Genomic DNA, 18,163 nt, shown 5'->3' with positions numbered 1-18,163 from the left:
TCCAACAGTGAGTCATTCATGACATCTTTCATCAGTACTTCACTTTCTTGTCTTTGAGTTCAGGTACATGCAGCACATTGGCCTTAACTATCTGTTTTCTCAGATATAAGCATCGTTGTTGGGTGTCTTTATTTGAAAGTTCTTATTTTATAGACAAACAAACTGTAGCTGAAAGTTTTCAGGATATTAAATCAGCAAAATTTCTGTTCCCTATCCATGTGTTTCTCCAATCTTTATTCAAGTACACAGTTCCCCTTCTTTAACAGATTTTTCCAGAATGGCTTTCACTTTTCCCCGAAGCAGGTGTAGCCCACTTAGCTTCCAATCCATAACTTGAACAATTAACTTTATTCTTGTTTGCCTTTTTATTTTATTTTGAGCAGCAGTCCAACGTCAGCTAGTCCTACTATTATTACTACTATTCACTAATACATCACACACGTAAATTCTCATTACGTTTACTGTGCTTTCCTATGTTCTGTGTCTGTGTCCTCAAAAGTTATATTTACTGCAGCCAGGAGCTCTTGAAATTGGGTCACAATTTTTTTTTGCTAACTTGTTAGTCTTACACATGTGGGTCAAAGTCATCCTTCAGTAGCTGAACTAGTTGCTGGTACATTTTGTCTTTGCATCTTCTTGCTACTAGAAGTTATGCTGTGCAGAGATGCTTAGCTATTTAAAGACTTCCTCTATACAGTCTACACATTTCCTTCGCGGTGTCTTGTGAAGAACATGAATGGACAGCAGACTCATTTCTCACAGTCAGCTACATTCATTGAACAGTCGCTGCCGTTCGAGTGTCCCTGCTCTCTCCGTGCTCTGCAGAGAGGGGGCGTCTGCAGCCAGAGTGAATGCAGAATGTGAGAAAAGGAACAAATGCAACAGAGATCCGGAGGTGTCGTGGGCTATATACAGCAGGGAATGGATATTTTTGGTCACTCGGGCCGAAGAACAAATTACACACAAGTCACAGCTAAGCTTGGTGTGACACTTTCCAATTTTTACCCAATAGCTTGTGTTCACACCTCTTCGCTGAACCATCAATTTGTGTGTGTATTTGCGTGACAGTTAGGGGGAGTTTGTGTGGATGGGAGGGGGCGTCTGTGGGTGTTGTATTTGTGTATGTGCCCCAGCTGGGAGTAAACTCTGTGTGTGTCTGTGTTTGGTGGGCCTGTGCTGGCTTGCTTGGCTCTGAGTCAATGAAAGCTGCTGGATCTCAGTTCGCCCGGTGGTCTCATCTGCTTCAGCGTAGCTGTAAATTACTCACAGTGCCAGGCTGGGTGTAGAGGTGGGGTGTAAAGTAAGCTGAGACAGGTTTGGTCCCTTTTCAATCCGTGTAACCGCTGGACCACAGAATCTCGAAACACATGCATGCGTACATGTGCATGTTCCACACACACCTATACAAACTAAGAAGGAGAAGAAAAACAAAGAAGATTGATAGATTGGGTTAATCTGTATGTGTTCAAGATTCACTGTTCACAATTTACACTTTACTGCTATGGTTCGTCCACAACCTCAGAATCGGAAAAATATTCTGTAGGTCAATCTACAGACCCTGGATGATGATAACAGGTAACTCCGGACTCAACGGAGAATAGCACTAGTGTACGATAACAAAATATTGGTGAAATAAACGAGTTTCGGGGCAGATAATGCGTTATTTAGAGGGTGCGTTTCGGTGCCCCACTCCCACTACATGGATATACGCTGATCCAAATATGTCCCTATTTTGTTCAGTTAAAAAAAAAAGCTATTTTAAATTTAGCAACTAGAGCTGAATAAAGTTATAAAAAGAATAGATATGATTAGATAAAATAGTTCCGTATACCAGCACCAAATGCATGATCCATTTTATTATGAAAAGTAAAACATGTCTACTGGATAATCGCACATGTTGTCATAATCTAGAGTAGTAATGACCATGCTATTGTGTGTCCGTTTGTCTGAGCGCTCCGTATGTTCCTTTTTTTCTTGATGAAAATTCTAGCACTGATGCTTCACAGTGAGACGGCCCCGGGTTCATGGGCCGACTGGGTCCTTTCTGTATGGAGTTTGCATGTTCTCCCTGTGTCTGCGTGGGTTCTCTCCAGGTACTCCGGCTTCCTCCCACTGTCTAAAGACATTCTTGTTGGCGATACTAAAGTGGCCATAGGTGTGCATGTGAGTGTGAATGGTTGTCTGTCTCTCTGTGTTAGCCTTGCGATAGACTGGAGACCTGTCCAGGGTGTACCCCGCTTCTCTCCCTATGGCAACTGGGATAGGCTCCAGCACCCCCGCGACCCTTTACAGGAACAAGCGGTTACAGAAGATGAATGAAGGAATGAAGACAAATTCTGAAACGTGAAATGTCGCACAAATGAAATAATCCCCAACTTTTGACCTAGAATGATTTGGTCAAAGAATACGTAAACAAGATCATTGTGTTCTCTTGAACTTGAGAAACCTTCCAGTCTGATTTATAAAAGCATCAAGGTTCAGTCTCCACGCAAACCTGTATTTACAAGTATGGGTCTCTAATAATCATTTAACGTCAGAATTCACTAATCTGGGCAGGGCACGGGCACTTCAGGTTGTTTAATTGGAGTGAAGTGAAAAACTAATTTGCTCGATCCCCTTGGAGATTTTTAAGCGTTATTATCAAAATCATTTTATTCTCCGAGTTAATTTTTTTTTTGATTGTCTAAATTGTAGCTGCTCATGTGACTTCACATGCTTTTTTGTTTTGTTTTTTGCAGTTATATGTACAGTAAAGTCTGACTTTAACGGATGGCAGGTGATTTAATGATTCAGAGAATTTGTAGCAACAAAAGCAGATTGCTGGAAACGTGAAATATTTTCATGAAGCGTTGTATGTATTCACACGCAGACCTTTCACACCGCTTTTGATGGGGAAAATTAAAACCACTCCGCCAAAAAGGTCTGCACCTTTCCTTTCAACTAAAGCGGCAACCTCTTGAGCTGAGTGACAAACATGACCCTGTGTGGACACAGCGCTTTCAGTTTCTGTCCTACTGAGCCCACTCCAGCTGACGGTGACGCGCTTTCTTTTTGTAAGTTTGATGTGTTTTTTACGCGTTCACATCATCTCATCAGTGACCGTGACTCACCATTCGTTGAGCACAGGGGTAGAAGGTGACCTCAGATTCCCAGTATTGTATCATGCTGTATGAGGTAGCCTGTGCTTGTACAGTAAAGTGCATCACGTTGAACATAGGGTTAGGTCAGTCAACACGTAAACACCTACTGTTGCATATGCGCGCACACAATCTCATCCCGTTGCACTGCAGGAGTTGAAGGGAAGGGAAGGGAGGTAGATTTTTCCACTGACTTCAGCACCGGCCAATCACACAGCAGGCAGTCTTAAGTCTGTTCCAATCCAAGCCAATCAGAGGCGATGATGAGCTCACACTCCTTTCATATCTTGGCTCTGATTCGCTGCTGTCGCATGACACGGCAAGAGAAGCAGCCTGTGCTCTTCACATGGGTGCTTGTGTCATACTCGCAGAAGCAGGCAGGCAGGCAGTCCTGCTTGGGAGCTGTTGATAGAGAATTTTTTGCTATCCTGGAGCTTTGGCATATACCGAGCATCCGCACCATCATCAATTATTCACAACCTCAGCAGGGTGTCCCTCCATTGGACTGTGTGTGTGTGTGTGTGTGTGTGCGTGTGTGTGCGCCCATGTCAGTGTGTGGCCACAATATGCTCTCATCAGATCTTTGGGGAGCCTCAATCCGGCAGCTTCTTTCTCAGGATCTGCGCTTCTTCTCTGCTTTCTGGGGCTTCGGCTCAGTTTGTTGGATATTCGCAGGGCAGGGACACGATACTTCATTGATGAACAATGTGCAGCTGATTTACTGGGAAGCAACCTCCGAAGGCTCCTCAGGTTGAAGTCTTTTACTGGCGACAACTGCGGACTGCTTTTGTTTTACTAGCTGTCAAGTGCTTTCATCGACTGGACATAACTTGTACCTTTCAGTTGCTGGATCGGTTTAAGTCGATTTATCAAAATGCCTGAAGCAAATTATCTGCGCTCTGTGTCCTGGGGATATATAAAGGTAAGATGTGTTCCCATGTTAGTGTATGCTAAATAATTATTACAGTTTCTTAAAATAATTTTCTAGGTTGGCAGAAGTATGTTTATCCTTGAGTCAGACTGAGATGAATACAAACAGAATACAGGATCTCGCTCTTTGTGAACATGTTGGACATAGAGCAATGCTTTATAGGTGTAGGACATTTCTGGATCCTCTATCCATTTTGTTGCATCTGTGAGGAGGAGGACGGACGATGCTTTCGGTGTGGTTTGAAATGTGAAGATATGGCAGGATTTAATGCATAGAGGCATGGCTATATTTTAAATTAACACAGATTTTTCACTTCACATGTCAGTGGTTAAATATTTGGAACGGTAATGCTCTGCACTGCTCCCTTTTTAGGTCAACAATCCTCTTGGTGGTTGGGTCGCTCTGTATTTTTTGACGTAACAGGGTTGCGCATGAATCTGAAAATGTGTCGAGCTAATTTATATGGCTTTGTTTTAATAATCAGGGTTCATGTAAATACAACTCGGCTTGACATGCATTTGTAGCTTTTCTAGACCTGACAAAAACACACTATAGATGTCTTCTTGTGTCTCCATTTTAAAAAGCCACCCAACGAATTCCCGTGGGTGTTCTTCAATAGGAAGTCAACGCACCATTGTTCAGGAAGCATTTTGCAGAGAGTTGGTCTCTTTTAAGTCATCAGTTCTGATTTACATAACTAATTAACGTACACTCTGTACGCACTGGAACCAGAGCCACAATGATTGAGATAACGCAGCACCTCGTCTTGAGAGGTTTTTCTAGTGCGATTTGTTTTGTTACTTTTGTTGTTTTGCATCCACTGTGGAAAATCCCTGATTTCAAGCGTTCTCCTCCACGTCAATCAGTCGGGTCTTCAAATCAAAAGCCGGAGCTAAATTTGGGTCTGCCACTTCAATTAGGCACAACAGAGGGAGGGCGAATGATGAAAGGTTGAGAGAGAGAGAGAGCGAGAGAGAGAGAGAGAGAGAGCAAAAAAGGGGGTGGCAGAGATAAAGTAAAAATTTAAAGAAACTGTAAAAATGGGTCATCGATTACTTACGGTCGTGGCACCGGCCCCCTGACCTCCCGTGTTTGTGTTTCACTCAAGAAAATGTGACATTCCTGGGAACAGCTTCTGCGATGTGACTGGAAATTTCAAGAATCTGCTTGTTAAAGGCTGCAGCTAGCAAGGCCATGTATACCAGTAAAATAATTTGATTTCTTCACTTGCAAAATCAGATTTCTTTTTTAATCCAATGCAAGGTTTAGGGATCTGTTAGTGGTCCCACATTGTAGGCGCCTCAGACATACAGAACAGTCAAATGAGCATAATTTTTTTTTCTGGCTCTTGAAGATATTTTGTGTCTCTGTCCTTCGTTTCAAAATCCTCCATTCCTGCCTGTAAGTACAATGAATTATGATTCCTCCCATCATCTGAGCGTCTATGTCTTTTCAGTTCAAAAGGATGCTGAATAGGGAGCTGACTCACCTCTCAGAGATGAGCCGCTCTGGGAACCAGGTGTCTGAGTTCATCTCCAGCACCTTCCTAGGTGAGTGATGACATGGGAATATAGACTCACTGCTTCAGTTTTCTTTTTTCTTTTTTAAATCCATCCTACCTGAACGGCGAGCATCTTTGTGTTCACCATCCATTTGTGCTTCACTCCGTCTCTCCAGACAAGCAGCATGAAGTGGAGATGCCGTCCCCGCAGACGCAGAAGGAGAAGGAGAAGAAGAACAAGCCCATGTGTCAGATCAGCGGTGTGAAAAAGCTGCAACACTCGTCCAGCCTCACCAACTCCAACATCCCTCGCTTCGGCGTCAAGACCGAGACCGAGGATGAACTCGCTAAGGTGAGCTTGTCCTGACAAATGGCGTCACACAAATACAGAGCATGCTGATTGTATGTTGCTGTAGAGAGCCTCAAGTAAAAAAAGGATGCTTTGTCTCTTATTCTGTGTAATCCTCCTTTAGGAGTTGGAGCATGTAAATAAATGGGGCCTTAACGTTTTTAAGATCTCAGAATTCTCTGGGAATCGGCCACTGACAGTGATGATGTACACGATATTCCAGGTAAAGACCGTCCTTTCTTCTGTTTGTCTTTTCTTTCACCAAAAAGTTAAATGCTTAGAGGATCCTGAAAAATTGTCTCAACTGTAACGCTCTCTCCTCTTGTCTTTTTTCCGATTTGTAGGAGAGAGATTTGTTAAAAACTTTTAAAATTCCACTTGACACCTTTATAACATACCTGATGACCTTAGAAGACCATTATCATGGCGATGTGGCCTACCACAACAACATCCATGCTGCTGACGTCACCCAGTCAACTCACGTGCTGCTATCCACCCCTGCCCTTGAGGTGAGGCAAACGTGCACACACACACACACACACGAGTAAATAAACACACTCGCACTCATGCACAGACATATACACATACTCACTAACCCGCTACCCATGCTTCCACAATCAGCTTCAATCAAACTTCTGCTCAAAGCCCAATCAATGGCTCTTACTCGGAAGGATATTTTTGTCCAGCGAGTTGGTTCTCTCATCAACGTCCTCCCTCTCTCCCTCGATCCCCTCTGTGTTTGGTTCTTCCTTCCAGGCTGTGTTCACGGACCTCGAGATCCTGGCTGCCATCTTTGCCAGCGCAATTCATGACGTGGACCATCCTGGAGTCTCAAACCAGTTCCTCATCAACACCAGTGAGTCTAAATACAGCGCTGTCTTAGCAGCTATGTCAGTGGCCCAGCAGTGTCAGTAGTGCAAATTCACAAACCCAAGCATACACTCACAGTCTGATACCCAGGTGAGAACATCCACACTGCTGCACACATGCACACAGTGATACGTTTTTTTTTTTTTACATAAATGACTCATAAATTAACTAAGCTCAGACGCATATTTACTTTATATACAGAACATACACTCACTGGCCAGTTAATTAGTATAATGTAACAGTCCTGCACTAAATCCTCCTTCATGACTGTTATAAAGGAGGATGTAGTTTTTGGTGCAAAGAGTTATTTAGCCTAGCAAACTGACCACAGTGGGGTTGTCAAAATAATGGGAACATGTGTCAGTACAACACAATACAGTTCAGTAGTACTACAAGCCACAGCTTCCAAAATGCAGCTCTCTCAGTTGTTTTAAACAGATGCTTAATACCATAACCTTCATTAAGCTTAAGATTTAGATCAGAATTGCCATTTTCAAATATTTAATGAAGGGACCCGCCCGGTGAACGTACATGCAGATGGACACAGACATTGTCCACGTGCCCGCAAGCACATCTCCACCAGCACGTGCTTTTCAGTCACGTGTGATGACTTTGATATGTGTTTCTAAGGCAGACGAGTTCAAAGAGGTGATCAATACCATCATTTCCAAGAGGCACAAAATCATTCAGGACTCTCTCAAACACATGCGCCTAATTGTTTTAGTCGTGAGGTAGTCATCTTTGCAGCCTCAGTATTTCCCCATTTGCACTTAGGCTGCTGATCAGACTGACAGAGAATGTGTTTTTGCTGTGAACTCGTCATCATTTCTATTTTCACCTCCATTGTAAAGTTGAAGGCTGAAATCACAAAGGAAAGTTCAGAACCTGGAAAAAGACAAGGCAAACTATCTGCATAACTCAGAACATTTAAAGGGGACTGATATAATTCAGTACTGGAGCTGAACTGAGCTTCACCACCAGTGTCGTGTTAGTAACGGTGTCCTGGAGCCAGAGACTAAAGCCCTTTTGTCTCTCTTTAACTGACTCACTGGCTCATGACTGGAGGAACCACAGATTTAACCTTAATTTGTCAGTTTAAAGGAAAACACAAACACGTACAGTTTATTTCCACTGGGTATCGCTTTAAACAGCCATTCTCCAGACCATTATGAATGTGAATGTTGCATAAGAGAATTACCAAGACCTTACTGGAACATAAAAAAAAAATGGCACCGTCACATGAAATGTGTAGTTCTTCCCATAAGCCCAAATGGGGAATCCCTGCAGTAAAGGCAGCATGAGTCATTGTGGTTAGGAGCCACCAGACTGAGCAGACTGAGCAGAGCAGGATCCCCTTTCTGTTTTCTACTGCTCTGTCCCACTGTGACCAAGACTAATGCATCTTAATGGGAAATGTAAACACAGCTACAGGACCTTCAAATGACCCAGACTGGGAAACCTCTCAGTGGAAGTCGTGCTGGTGCTTTTTTTCTGCTGCTCCCTGTGGAAAAACGCATGACACATGCACAGATGCAATAATTTAAATTATTATATATGTACTGTCTTACAAAATAATACTTTTGGAGCAAATTTAGCTGCAGAGCACAATTCTGCAAACTGAAACTCTCAATCTAATCGTCTTCCCTGCAGATTCAGAGCTAGCATTGATGTACAATGACTCGTCGGTGTTGGAGAACCACCATCTGGCAGTTGGTTTTAAGCTCCTGCAAGAGGAGAACTGTGACATCTTCCAAAACTTGACCAAAAAACAAAGACAATCACTGCGAAAGATGGTCATTGACATCGTAAGTGAAAAGATTTACATCTCCTCTCTAGAGCTGGAGTGGAACAATGATTGAAATCACTTGTTTTCTGCGCTGAACGCTATAGTAACGGTTTGTTCTGGGTGTTCGAAGGTGCTAGCAACAGACATGTCCAAGCACATGAACTTATTGGCTGATCTGAAAACAATGGTGGAAACCAAGAAGGTGACCAGCTCTGGTGTCTTGCTGCTAGACAACTACTCGGACAGAATACAGGTGAGACTGCATTCGTGTCTCTGTCAGTCAGGGATTTTATTGTGGTAACGTCAGCCTGCCGTCTCTTGTGAGACATGCTGCACGGCGCACTGTGTTTCTAACCTTGCTGCTGCTTATATTCAGGTTCTCCAGAACATGGTGCACTGTGCAGACCTTAGCAACCCCACCAAGCCCCTACAGCTGTACCGACAGTGGACAGACCGCATCATGGAGGAGTTCTTTAGCCAGGGTGACAGAGAAAGGGAGAGGGGCATGGAGATCAGCCCCATGTGTGACAAACATAATGCCTCAGTAGAAAAGAGCCAGGTAATGGACACAGGCAGATAAATACTGTGCATGCATATTGTGCTTAAACGTTCTCCAAGCATCATGTTTTTCCTTCATGTGGTCTGTAGGTTGGATTCATAGACTATATCGTTCACCCTCTGTGGGAGACGTGGGCCGACCTGGTCCATCCAGATGCCCAGGACATCCTGGACACGTTGGAAGACAACAGAGAGTGGTACCAAAGCACCATCCCCCAAAGCCCCTCTCCTGCATTGGACGAGCCTGAGGATGGAACGCGGCCCCCAGGAGGGGACAAGTTCCAGTTTGAGCTCACGCTGGAGGAGGACGGGGAGTCGGACACTGAGAAAGACAGCGGCAGCCAGCCGGAGGAGGAGGAAGAGGAGGACGACGACGACGAGGAAAACAGCTGTACTGACTCTAAAACACTCTGTACGCAGGACTCTGAATCAACAGAGATTCCTTTGGACGAACAGGTGGGGGAGGACGACGACGAGGACGAAGTAGAAGAGGGGGAGACGCCCTGCTCGCAACCGTGTGTTGTGGAGGAAGAGGTAGCAGAGGAGGGACAGGAGGAGGAGCAGGAAGAGGAGAAAGACAAATCCCCTTCCACATAGCAGTTCATGGACAGCATCTGATTAACTGTTCTTCTTAGTAACGACAGATGATTATTTATAGAATATTTTTTGGGTTTTGTGAAATCTGTCTGTGTTTTTTATACATCTGTTTATGGTTCCAAAGCGTGCTCTGCTCTCCACCTTGGCCACCCCTCCTGTCAGCTTCGTTCAGACACGCCCACCGGTACTACTTCAAGTTTTTTTGCACTCAGGAAAACTCCTTTCCATTCCCATTTGTACTGAAGTGGTGTGTCTTTATTTCCCTCTTACACCTCCCCTTTACGAGCTTCAGTTTAGGACGTGGACGAGCAGTTCACAGTGCTGTTCATACGATACATAAAATCACATTGTCCTTCTTTCTGCTTCGTCTCGGCCTTTCCTGAAAGTTTGGCGGTGTATTCTGTGTTTTATTAAGTGCCCATACTCTACAGAGACAGTTATCGGGTGTGTTCAAGGAGAATCTCCCTCTCGGTTAGGTCGCATCCTCCCCACTACGTATTAGGAGGCACGTTATTCCGCCAGAGCCCTGACGGGACGGCGGGAGAGATGAAAGCTGCAGCACACTGGGGAGCTTTTTGAGACACATTTCTGAAGTGGAAGTCTTCCTTGAAAACCTGACTGACACAAAGCTCAAATCTAAACAGCCATGATGCTGTCCTTGACCTCTTTAATTTTTGTATCGTACTGTATGTAAGATTCAGATATTTTCTAGAGTTTACTTTTGCAATCCTAGGCTTTCTTTTGTTAGATCTGAAGACTAGAGAACTTTTGGGAACCAACGTGTCACAGATATTCAGTGTTTTGAATGGGTATCTTTACAGCTGGGTTGTATTAGGAGTGTTCTGAGCTGTTTGCACTTGCTCCAATAGCATTTATACTACTACTCCCATGTCACTATACTGATATTTGGTTAGTTCTGTGAGTTGAAATTTATTCATACAAACGTTTATTTCTTTTGTTGAGAGTTTTCACTGAGAGGAAGGCGGGAAGCTGAAGTTTTGTGCTCGCCTCTCACTGGAATCGTGGATGAAGCCTTTAAATTTTATTATTGTCGTTGCCTGCAGTTCTTTTGAACACATCCTGAGACAATGCAATGCTTTGTAGTTGATACAAAAAGCACCTTTTTTAGAAGCTTGATTAGTTCTCCAAATATAGTAAAAAAAAAAAAATAGTAATGGTGTAAAAAGAAAATGATTAGGGTAATTTTATACCAATGTTATGAAAGCTTTTACTGTCCTTCTTGCCCGTTTTTCTTTTCATGTACACACCATCAACAGCCTGCACATCTGCTTGTCTTCAGCCGCCTCATTTTCCGTCGTTCTACAACTTGCCATCGCAACATCAACGCCAGTTCCCGTCTTTGTTTTCAACGAGACAATCAGCTCCGTTGCGTAGTCATCACATAAATATGTTTAGATACTCTAATGCACTGATATATTCACACATCATCACTTTTTTTTTTTCTTTTTTTAAATAAAGAAACTCGCCAAAACACTCACTCCGTGCACACGCGTAGGCTCGTCGATCTGCACCTCGGCCAAGACTCTCTTCCTTTTTTTTTTTTTTTTGTTTTTCTTTTCATGTTTCTATCATTTTTCACCTGATGCTATTATTTATTGGTATATTTTTCTATTTGTTCAGTCGTTTTGTTTGCAATATAAAGGTGGTACAGTAAATATTTCACTGTAGCATAGATCACAGTACAGGCAGTCCAGTTATAATACCCGGATATACTTTTATTTTCCTGTGTGTACATACAGTAAAATTTAAAAAGAAAAAAAAAAAAAATCAACAAACACAAAAAAAAGAGAAAAATTATCCACTCAAATTACTGCACACCGCTTTTTTTTTTTTTTTTTTTTTTTTTTTTAAAGAGTTCTTATTATTTAATCTTTTATTTTGTGCCAAGATTTTTTTTTTCTTTCATCCTCACCCGATGCCCTTACCTATAATAAAAAAAAAAAATTCTGGTTTTATCGCTGTTTACAAACATATATTTATTGTGCTGTATATAATATATAATTATTAATGTTATTACTATCATAAAGCAGTTTGCTGTAAATGGTTGATTCTTATCATCCCTTTTGGTGATGGCGTGGCTGTATTACGTACCTCTTGGTGAGAGAATGTTTATTACACATGAGCTTCAGTGTAAAAATGATCCATCGACATGTTGCTTAATCTGAGAACTAGCTCAGTGAAGAGAGGGGGGAAAGCCAAATTGTTTTTTAGAAAGAAACTGTTCCTTGGCCCATGGGCTGTGCCTTAAATTTCAACACATCATGTACCTTTTTCTTTTAATTATTAATCTCTAGTTCTTTTTCGCTGCATTAGTGAATCTTTTAACTCGGGTTGGCCTGATCTCTCGTTGAGAACACCCATTCCCCCACCAAAAAAAAAAAAAAAAAAAAAAGTTGCCTTTTTACTATCACAGCCAAACATTTGCTCTCACAAATATGGCACTGGGTAGAAAATATGTTGTCAGTGCAGAGGTTTGTGGAGATTCAGGTCAACCACGGGTTATAGATTTACTACTGAGTGATGTGTGGCCTATAGCCGGATGTCCAAGAGTCGTATTTGCTGTAGACCTGGTCTGAACAACTTACACTGTCTTTACGCTCCGCCACTACACTCAAAGACGTGACTCAACCTGACGGATGTGAACGATGCGGGAGAAACACTGCCCCTTTGTGTCCTTGCGGTGTTACTGCCGCGTCGTCTACGTCCCTCAGCTTGCGCCACAGCTAAAAACACTGAATGGGGCGCAACAAGAGTGTGCAGTTGGTGCTCGACTGTGGTCCTAGAAAGCACAGAGGCTTTTAGACGCACCTGCATGTTCAGCCACTGCTGCATTAATTATGGCTGAAACACTGACAGTGTGTCGCTTATCTATGCTCGGCCCACACTTCCACTCACATTACTTGCAATATCCAAAACCACTGACATCTTTCTGCCTGGAGAGGAGAAGGGGTTTAGTATATTTCTTTAGTAAAAAAAAAAAAAAAAAGGAGGGTTGGGTGGGGTTTTTGGGGTGACTGCATCATTGTCCTGAAACAGGGACTCTTATTTTGACACACATACTGTAGATTCTAAACAGCCCTGGACCAATGGAAATAGTGGGTTCTTTTCTCATTATGTGTTCTATTTTTTTATGGTATGAAAGGAAAAAAACACAAACTGTAACTTTAAAAAGAAAAAATCAAAAAAAATAAGGTCTTCAGGACAATTATTTTTTGGGTTATGTCTTTAGAATGCCAACTTGTCTGGACGTTTCACAGGACAATTAAAATGTTATTTTAATGGATTCCTTGTTAATTGCAGTCTATTGGATAGCACTGTAGATCATACAAGTTTATGTAAAAAACGGATAAAAAGAATGAAAAAAAGTTTTTATATGCAATGGATTAAATAAAAGCATGGGTTGATTCTGCCTACTCACTGTTTTCTTGCCTTCGTTGTTTCAGAGGGTTTGATTTAAGTTTGAATCAGATGTTCTTGCGTCTTTGTTTTACTGACAAAAGCGCTGACGTACTAACGACAGTTTCTATATTTGGCCTTTTAGTTTTTTTCCCACAGACATAAAACATGTCTCCAATCTAAATTATTTGGCATATGTGTATACAATATTTTCCAGTAATATTAATGCTCTTAAAACCACTTGACCTCTGTCCCTCAGTGTTATTTAATGCATCATTCAGTGCATCTTCTGTTCCTCTCTGTGAACAGTTAATCTTTCTTATTAAGACAGCAGTGACTGCCGTTCATCTCTTTGCAAAACTACACAAACTCCAACTCCAGTGAACTTTTGTAAAATGTAGATAAAAACAGAATACAATGATTTGCAAATCCTTTTCAGCTTATATTCAACTGAATACATGACAAAGATGAGATATTTAACCAATAAGCTGTTGTTATTTTGCAAATATTCCCTCATTTTGAATTTGATGCCTTAAACTTACCAATGAAGCTTTGATGGAGGCAACAAAAGGCTGAGAATGGAATGCTCAAAATAAAACACCTGTTTGGAACAGTCTGCAGGTGAATGGGTTCATTGGAAACAGCTGAGTGGCATTACTGGGTATAAAAGGAGCCTCCCTGAAAGGCTCAGTTGTTTACAAGCGAGGATGGTGTGAGGTTCATCTCTTTGTGAACAACTGTGGGAGCAAATAGTTCGACAGCATAAGAACAACTTTTACATTTGCAACCGATTCACCATCTACATTCATAATATCATCAAAAGATTCAGAGAGTCTGGAAAAATCTCTGCAAGACCGAAACCAACACTGAATGTCCATGACCTTCGATCTCTCAGGCGGCACTACATTAAAAACAGACATCATTCTGTAAAGGATGTTACCAGGTGTTCTCAAGAACACTTTGGAAAACCGTTGTCGGTTAACACAGTTCGTTACTACATCGACAAGTGCAAGATAAAATTCTACCATGCAACGCAAAAGCCATATATGAACAACTCCCAGAAACGCTGGGCCTGAGCTCATCTGAGATGGACTGACACAAAGTGCTGTGGTTTTAAGAGTCACATTTCAAATAGTTTTGGAAAATTGTGGGTGTCGTGTCCTCTAGGCTGAAAAGGAAAAGGACCATCCAGATTGTTATCAGCGCAAAGTTCACCAGGAACCGTGATGGTGTGGGGGGTGTTAGTGCACGTAGCGTGGTAACTTACACAACTGTGAAGGCACCAATAATCCTGAAAGGTACACTGCCACCTGGATTTAACTAAGCAAACAGGTACAAGCCTCCTATTGGATAATTACCGCATGGGTGATTATTGTTCAGCTGGCAACAAGTTATTTAACCCCAATTGATGCAATGAGTAGCTTCTCATTTCTTAAACAACCATGTCTAAAGACACATCCCGTGGTTGTGGAAAAGATGTTAGTCTGTTTGAGAAGGGTCAAATCATTCCCATGCATCAAGCAGAGAAAACATCTAAGGAGATTGAAGAAACTAGTAAAATTGGGTTAAGAACTGTCCAACGCATTATTAATAACTGGGAGGATAGTGGGGAACCATCGTCTTGGAGGAAGAAATGTGGTCGGAAAAAAATCCTGATTGATTGCGATCACTTAAACGTTTGGTGAAATCAAATGGAAGAAAAACAACAGTAGAACTCAGGGCTATGTTTAATAGTGAAAGTAAGAGCATTATCACACGTACAATGTGAAGGGAACTCAAGGGATTGAGACTGAACAGCTTAAGAAAACCACTAATCAGTGAGGCTAACTGGGAAAAAAAGGCTTCAATTTGCTAGGGAGCATATTGATTGGACTCTGGAACAATGGAAGAAGGTCATGTGGTCTGATGAGTCCAGATTTACCCTGTTCCAGAGTGATGGGGGCATCAGGGTAAGAAGAGAGGCAGATGAAGTGATGCACCCATCATGCCTAGTGTCTACTGTACAAGCCTGTGGGGCCAGTGCTATGATCTGGGGTTGCTGCAGTTGGTCAGGTCTAGGTTCAGCAACATTATTTGCCTAAAGAATGAGGTCAGCTGACTACCTGAATATACTGAATGATCAGGTTATTCCATCAATGGATTTTTTTTCCCCCTGATGGCACGGGCATATTCCAAGATGACAATGCCAGGATTCATGGGGCTCAAACTGTCAAAGAGTGGTTCAGGGAGCATGAGACATCATTTTCACACATGAATTGGCCGACCTTAACCCCATTAAGAATCTTTGGGATGTGCTGGAGAAGGCTGGCTGGGCCTTTCTGTGTGGAGTTTGCATGTTCTCCCTGTGTCTGCGTGGGTTCTCTCCAGGTATTCCGGCTTCCTCCCACCATCCAAAGACATGCTCATTAAGTTAATTGTTGGTTCTAAATTGGCCGTGGGTGTGAGTGTGAATGGTCGTCTGTCTCTCTGTGTTAGCCCTGCGATGGACTGGCGACCTGTCCAGGGTGTACCCCTGCCTCTCTCGCCCGATGACAGCTGGGATAGGCTCCAGCAGACCCCCGCGACCCTTAACAGGACTAAGTGGGTATAGAAGATGAATGAATGAATGAATGGATGAATGTGCTGGAGAAGGCTTTGCTCAGTGGTCAGACTCTCCCATCATCAATACAAGATCTTGGTGAAAAATGAATGCAACACCGGATGGAAATAAATCTGGTGACATTGCAGAAGCTTATTGAAACAATGCTACAGTGAATGTGTGCTGTAATCAAAGCTGAAGGAGGTCCAATAAAATATTAGAGTGGCATCAAATAAAAAATGATGTTTATCAGTTTGAACATATATATCTTGTCTTTGTTGTGTATTCAACTGAATGTAGGTTGAACATTTGCAAAGCATTGTATTCTGTTTTTATTTATGTTTTAGACAACGTCCCAACTTCAGTTGGAAAGTAACCATTTAATTCTTATTATTCTTTACTATTATTGATCATCAATTCTAAACAATAAGTACAAAATTGGTGCATTTGTCTAGTGTTACAAGAAGGATTGTAATCCTTCTAAGCTTGCCACTGAGTAAAGGTGCATATTTTTACATCACAACTGGCATGATATGATGAAATTATTAATAATACTTTCATACATGCACTTGTTGCAGCTAGTTGTTACCGTTATTCTGTGACTATACCTAAAAGGTCTTGATTGTAAAATCTCATTATGCAAGGTAACAACAGCTGCAACGCATGCGATGCAGAGCATTCAAGTTCATTCTAACCACAGCTGCAGCTGGTGCAGACATATCCCTGTAACACTAGGTGGCGTACATTGTCCTGGAATGGAGCTGGGCGTCTGCACTGCATAAACCGAACAGAGGGATGCTGATGAGACAGCAGGCCTGAGTTACAGAGGGCAGCTGTCGCCACGAGTCACTCCTTCACTCTCCTTCAATATATTCAGCAGAGAGAGACAGAAAACACACAGGCCCACTGATAGAATTTGATTTATTTCCTATAATCTCAAAAACATACTTCTTACTTTGCTTGCGCTCCATGAAATAAATATTTTCAGTTATATGTAAAGTCTAAAATGACATTTGAACAGAGCGATAGTTCGGCCGTCGTTAACTACTCCCATATGAAATGAACCTTGACTTTGAGATAATTACGATAATTTATTTCATGGCTACTGGCATCAAATTAGACCGTCACACACATACACAGATGCACACACAGACCATGTGTACACACACATATGCGCAGGATCTCTGAATTAGTTTTATGCATATTCCCTTTTCTTGGAACTATAACAGTATGGCAAACGGCATGGACTAAGTCTCCTCCCTGACTATCTTTCACAACAACACTGCATTTTGACATGGTAATACAAGTTCAACCAACACCCAACAGTTAGCAGGAACGGCATATAGTACGTGAATACATTTGTACAAAAGGTATACACAAACAATACACTATAAGTTGTCTCTTCAGTATGGCAGGAACACACACACACACACACACACACACACACACACACATCAAGTCACACATTCAGTGGCTGCAGGTGCTGAATGACGGAGCCATTCTGACCAGCTGTCACTCACACACACTGCAGACCGAGATCGTCGTACTCGGACGAGAGGAACTATGTACAGGGTTTAATTCATAAAATATTGCACTTATTGGCCCATTGCATCTCACAGCGAGTGCTATGACAATGCTCCTAAATCTGTAACACCAAGTGATATATACAGTATCTTATAATATAAATCTACACAGGACTGAATTCATGCAGTTTCTTGGAGTCTTTTTTCAACTATGCAACAAACAACTGATAATGCTAAGGAATGTTTTGGCACAAATATTTTTTTCTTCTTCTTCTATGAACTGCAGAACTGAAAACATTTACACTACGTGGACTTATCTACTAAGACACTACAGTACTATATATGCCTGCTGGGGGAAGCTTCCCACTATATGCCTGTGATGTTTTGTAGGCGGGTTGTATTTTTTCTTTTAGGATGGATGTTACAGCACAAACATGAAATTTAAGCATGCTGATGGTTATTTTTATTTATTTTTTTATTTTTTTAATATGGCTGTTTATTCCATGCCAGAGCTGATCATGATCTCATACACGTTAGTGTGCTTTGACAGCGTGAGATTTTTTTATTTTTTTATTTAATGAAATGCTGGATCATTGCTATTATATGGAGTTGAGGAAGGTTAGACTTGGATAAGGCCTAGCTTTAGATAAAACGGCACGTACTACTGACTTTTTGGCGGCATGCTTGTTGCATCAAACTATATAAAGGGTCGTTTTAGAGGCTAAACACAAGGAAAAAGTTGCTTTGAAGATTTACAGATATACCTATCAGATAAACCACACACCTATACGGACAGCAAAGGAACATTACTTACGTCAACGTTACACACACTGGATTCGTTCCAAAGGTAAAGCAGGACAAAGGAACTTACAGAGGCCGTATTGGAGATGCTAAAAGGCCACTTTTTTCCAAGGTA

At 41.9% G+C, this 18,163-nt stretch overlaps 1 protein-coding gene across 4 annotated transcripts in view; it reads left to right on the top strand.

Annotated features, from left to right (window-relative positions):
- pde4d (phosphodiesterase 4D, cAMP-specific) overlaps positions 1-12,719 on the top strand; it is an 87,016-nt gene extending 74,297 nt beyond the window's left edge. For all 4 annotated transcript variants that reach the window (XM_084551514.1, XM_084551511.1, XM_084551512.1 and 1 more), the window contains 9 exons: positions 5,525-5,618; positions 5,746-5,921; positions 6,043-6,141; positions 6,263-6,427; positions 6,675-6,774; positions 8,439-8,593; positions 8,705-8,827; positions 8,951-9,133; positions 9,223-12,719. In XM_084551514.1, coding sequence (XP_084407640.1) covers positions 5,525-5,618; positions 5,746-5,921; positions 6,043-6,141; positions 6,263-6,427; positions 6,675-6,774; positions 8,439-8,593; positions 8,705-8,827; positions 8,951-9,133; positions 9,223-9,729 — 1,602 coding nt within the window. In that variant the 3' untranslated portion in view covers positions 9,730-12,719. The remainder of the gene's footprint in view (positions 1-5,524; positions 5,619-5,745; positions 5,922-6,042; positions 6,142-6,262; positions 6,428-6,674; positions 6,775-8,438; positions 8,594-8,704; positions 8,828-8,950; positions 9,134-9,222) is intronic.
- The last annotated feature ends 5,444 nt before the right edge of the window (positions 12,720-18,163 follow it).

Source organism: Chelon labrosus, assembly GCF_963514085.1.
Source record: "Chelon labrosus genome assembly, chromosome: 9".
Lineage (NCBI taxonomy): Eukaryota > Metazoa > Chordata > Actinopteri > Mugiliformes > Mugilidae > Chelon > Chelon labrosus.
Note: the sequence above shows the minus strand (reverse complement) of the source record. Positions and strands in the feature narration are given on the sequence as shown.